The sequence below is a fragment of the Austrofundulus limnaeus genome, unplaced genomic scaffold (genome assembly GCF_001266775.1).
Source record: "Austrofundulus limnaeus strain Quisiro unplaced genomic scaffold, Austrofundulus_limnaeus-1.0 Scaffold41, whole genome shotgun sequence".
NCBI lineage: Eukaryota > Metazoa > Chordata > Actinopteri > Cyprinodontiformes > Rivulidae > Austrofundulus > Austrofundulus limnaeus.
The window spans coordinates 2227772-2229956 of NW_013952443.1; the positions used below are offsets into that span (position 1 = coordinate 2227772).

Below are 2185 nucleotides of genomic sequence, written 5' to 3' on the forward strand. Positions count from 1 at the left end.
CAACAAATGTGTCTTTTTTTTTTTTTACATCTTTCAGTTTGACTTCATGATGTCTTTCAAACAGCTTTGTGCTGTCCTTTTAGTGGTGTGTGCCCTGAAATTCAGCTCTACTCAGTGTGAGTATTTTCATCTTTTCTGTTTGATTTGTAAATCAAAACCTCTTAACTGTCTCACGTTTTGGGTGCTTCAAAGTCAGACCTACATGAGTAAACTGGTAACATTCTGTGATGTTAATTTGCTTTTGATGAAAGGTTTTCCTGAAATCTGTCAAACTTGTTTTCTACTCACTGGTATTTATTCTGGTAATAATTATTAACCAAAGGAAGAACCTGTGTCAACATTTGTCCCCATTGCAGCAGATCGTTTTAGAAGTGATGCTCCCCATGTCCTCAAAAACACAACTCTAAAAGTAAATATTACATCTTAATTTTACATTTTGATAATATTTCCTCTTTTATTTCCTGCAGCGAGCTGCAGAGGACGATGCGGTGCTGAGTACTACAGGGGTCACACGTGTCAGTGTGACTACAGTTGCCTGTCTTATGACGAGTGCTGCAGAGACTATGAATCTGCGTGCACCACAAGTGAGTAGGAACAGTAGTTAAAGCAATATTTTTACAATCCATCGTTGACTGTAAAAACAGCTGCTGGTGTTGTGTGCAACAGAAAACTCATGTAAGGGTCGCTGCGGGGAAACCTTCAGGAGAGGACGGCAGTGCAGCTGTGATGCAGACTGCTCAAAGTTCAAGCAGTGTTGTCCAGATCACAGCGACCATTGTGATGAAGATGGTAAGTGTTGAACAGAATATTTGGGGACTGATATGAGTGAATTTCTGCACGTTAACAGATCCAGACCCAAAAGACAACACTTCAAAGCAGGAAAGCTGAGATAAAAATGAATGAAATGGAACCCCAGGAAGGATGAAACAGTAGCAAAAGCTTGCATGTTGGTTAGAAGCATGCATGGAAGCATGAAGAGTAGCTCGGAATGCATGCAGTAATCTGCATTGACGCATTGACAGTATTTTCTTTATTGGTAATTACTGCAGAAAACAGTGAAGCAACCAGTGAGGCAACACCAGTGAAGACTAACTCATGTCAAATTGTACATGATAACAAACCCAAAGGTATATTTTCATGGGGGGGAAAAAGGTTTTGTTTTACCACATTTAGGATATAAGGCAAGTTTCTTCTTTTTCCACAGCAATCAACTAATATTTAATAATAAATATTTCTACAGAATCGACTCTGACTGAAGAAACAGTGGATCCATTCAGCGAGGGAAACGTCGAAGGTGACTATGTTTCACTTTCTTTGGTCTTAAAGTTCGACCCTGAAACTTATTAGCTTAATTACTATTGTGAGCTGAAATTTATGCAGGGAGATGAAAAAAGTATGAAGTTGACTCTGCCACGGTTGCTTTCGCAGGCCAGGTCTGAGCAGAACAAGCCAAGTGCATTAATTTTAGGTGCCAAATGAAACACAAGGAAGCAGTGTTGTTAGAAGTCACCATGTGTAGGAGGGCTTTTCCTGTCTTTTTTTGCATCACTTTTTGGATTCAAAACTGAAGAGTTCAATTTTAAAAGGAATCTAATTTTTTTAGTAAAGTAAAGTCTTGACCTTTCTGTCAAATCCAGAAAAGTTATTTTTGATCAGATTATAAGTGTTGACATCCTTGCCACATTACAGATTTCTTCTAGTTTTGCCTTTTTTTGCCACACCTAAATGTTTCAAATCATCAAACAAATAATTAWTAACAGTTAAATGTAGGAAATGTAAAACTGCATTTAAAAATGCAGTTTTAAAAATTTTAAAAGCTAAAATCTATGCAAACGACCTGGTCCTATGTAAAAAGTATTTGATCCCATTCAGTTTTCAGGGCCGGCCCTAGCCAATTTGGTGTCCTAGGCAAGATTTCAGGTGGTGCCCCTTGTGCAATTTTCTAAAGCTCACAGCCAGTTTAAGTACAGTACATTCACAAGCCAAATTAAATTGTTTTGTCTTTGATATTATTTTTCTATCTTTAAAACTAGGCTGTCCAATTAAAATATTTAATATAAATCATTTGAAAAAGAATACCAGAAGTCTACCTCATACCTGCCAACCAATTATGATTGCTCTAAGGCTACGTTCACACTGCAGGCAAATCTGACTCAGATCCGATTTTTTTATGACAGTCTGAACG

General features: G+C 37.6%; 1 protein-coding gene across 1 annotated transcript in view; it reads left to right on the plus strand.

Annotated features, from left to right (window-relative positions):
- Window positions 1-35: 35 nt before the first annotated feature.
- prg4b (proteoglycan 4b) overlaps window positions 36-2185 on the plus strand; it is a gene marked incomplete in the record, with an annotated part of 6344 nt that continues 4194 nt past the window's right edge. Inside the window, 4 exon segments of the mRNA XM_014007368.1 lie at window positions 36-116; window positions 468-584; window positions 667-789; window positions 1241-1294. Of these exon segments, the coding sequence (XP_013862822.1) occupies window positions 47-116; window positions 468-584; window positions 667-789; window positions 1241-1294 (364 nt within the window).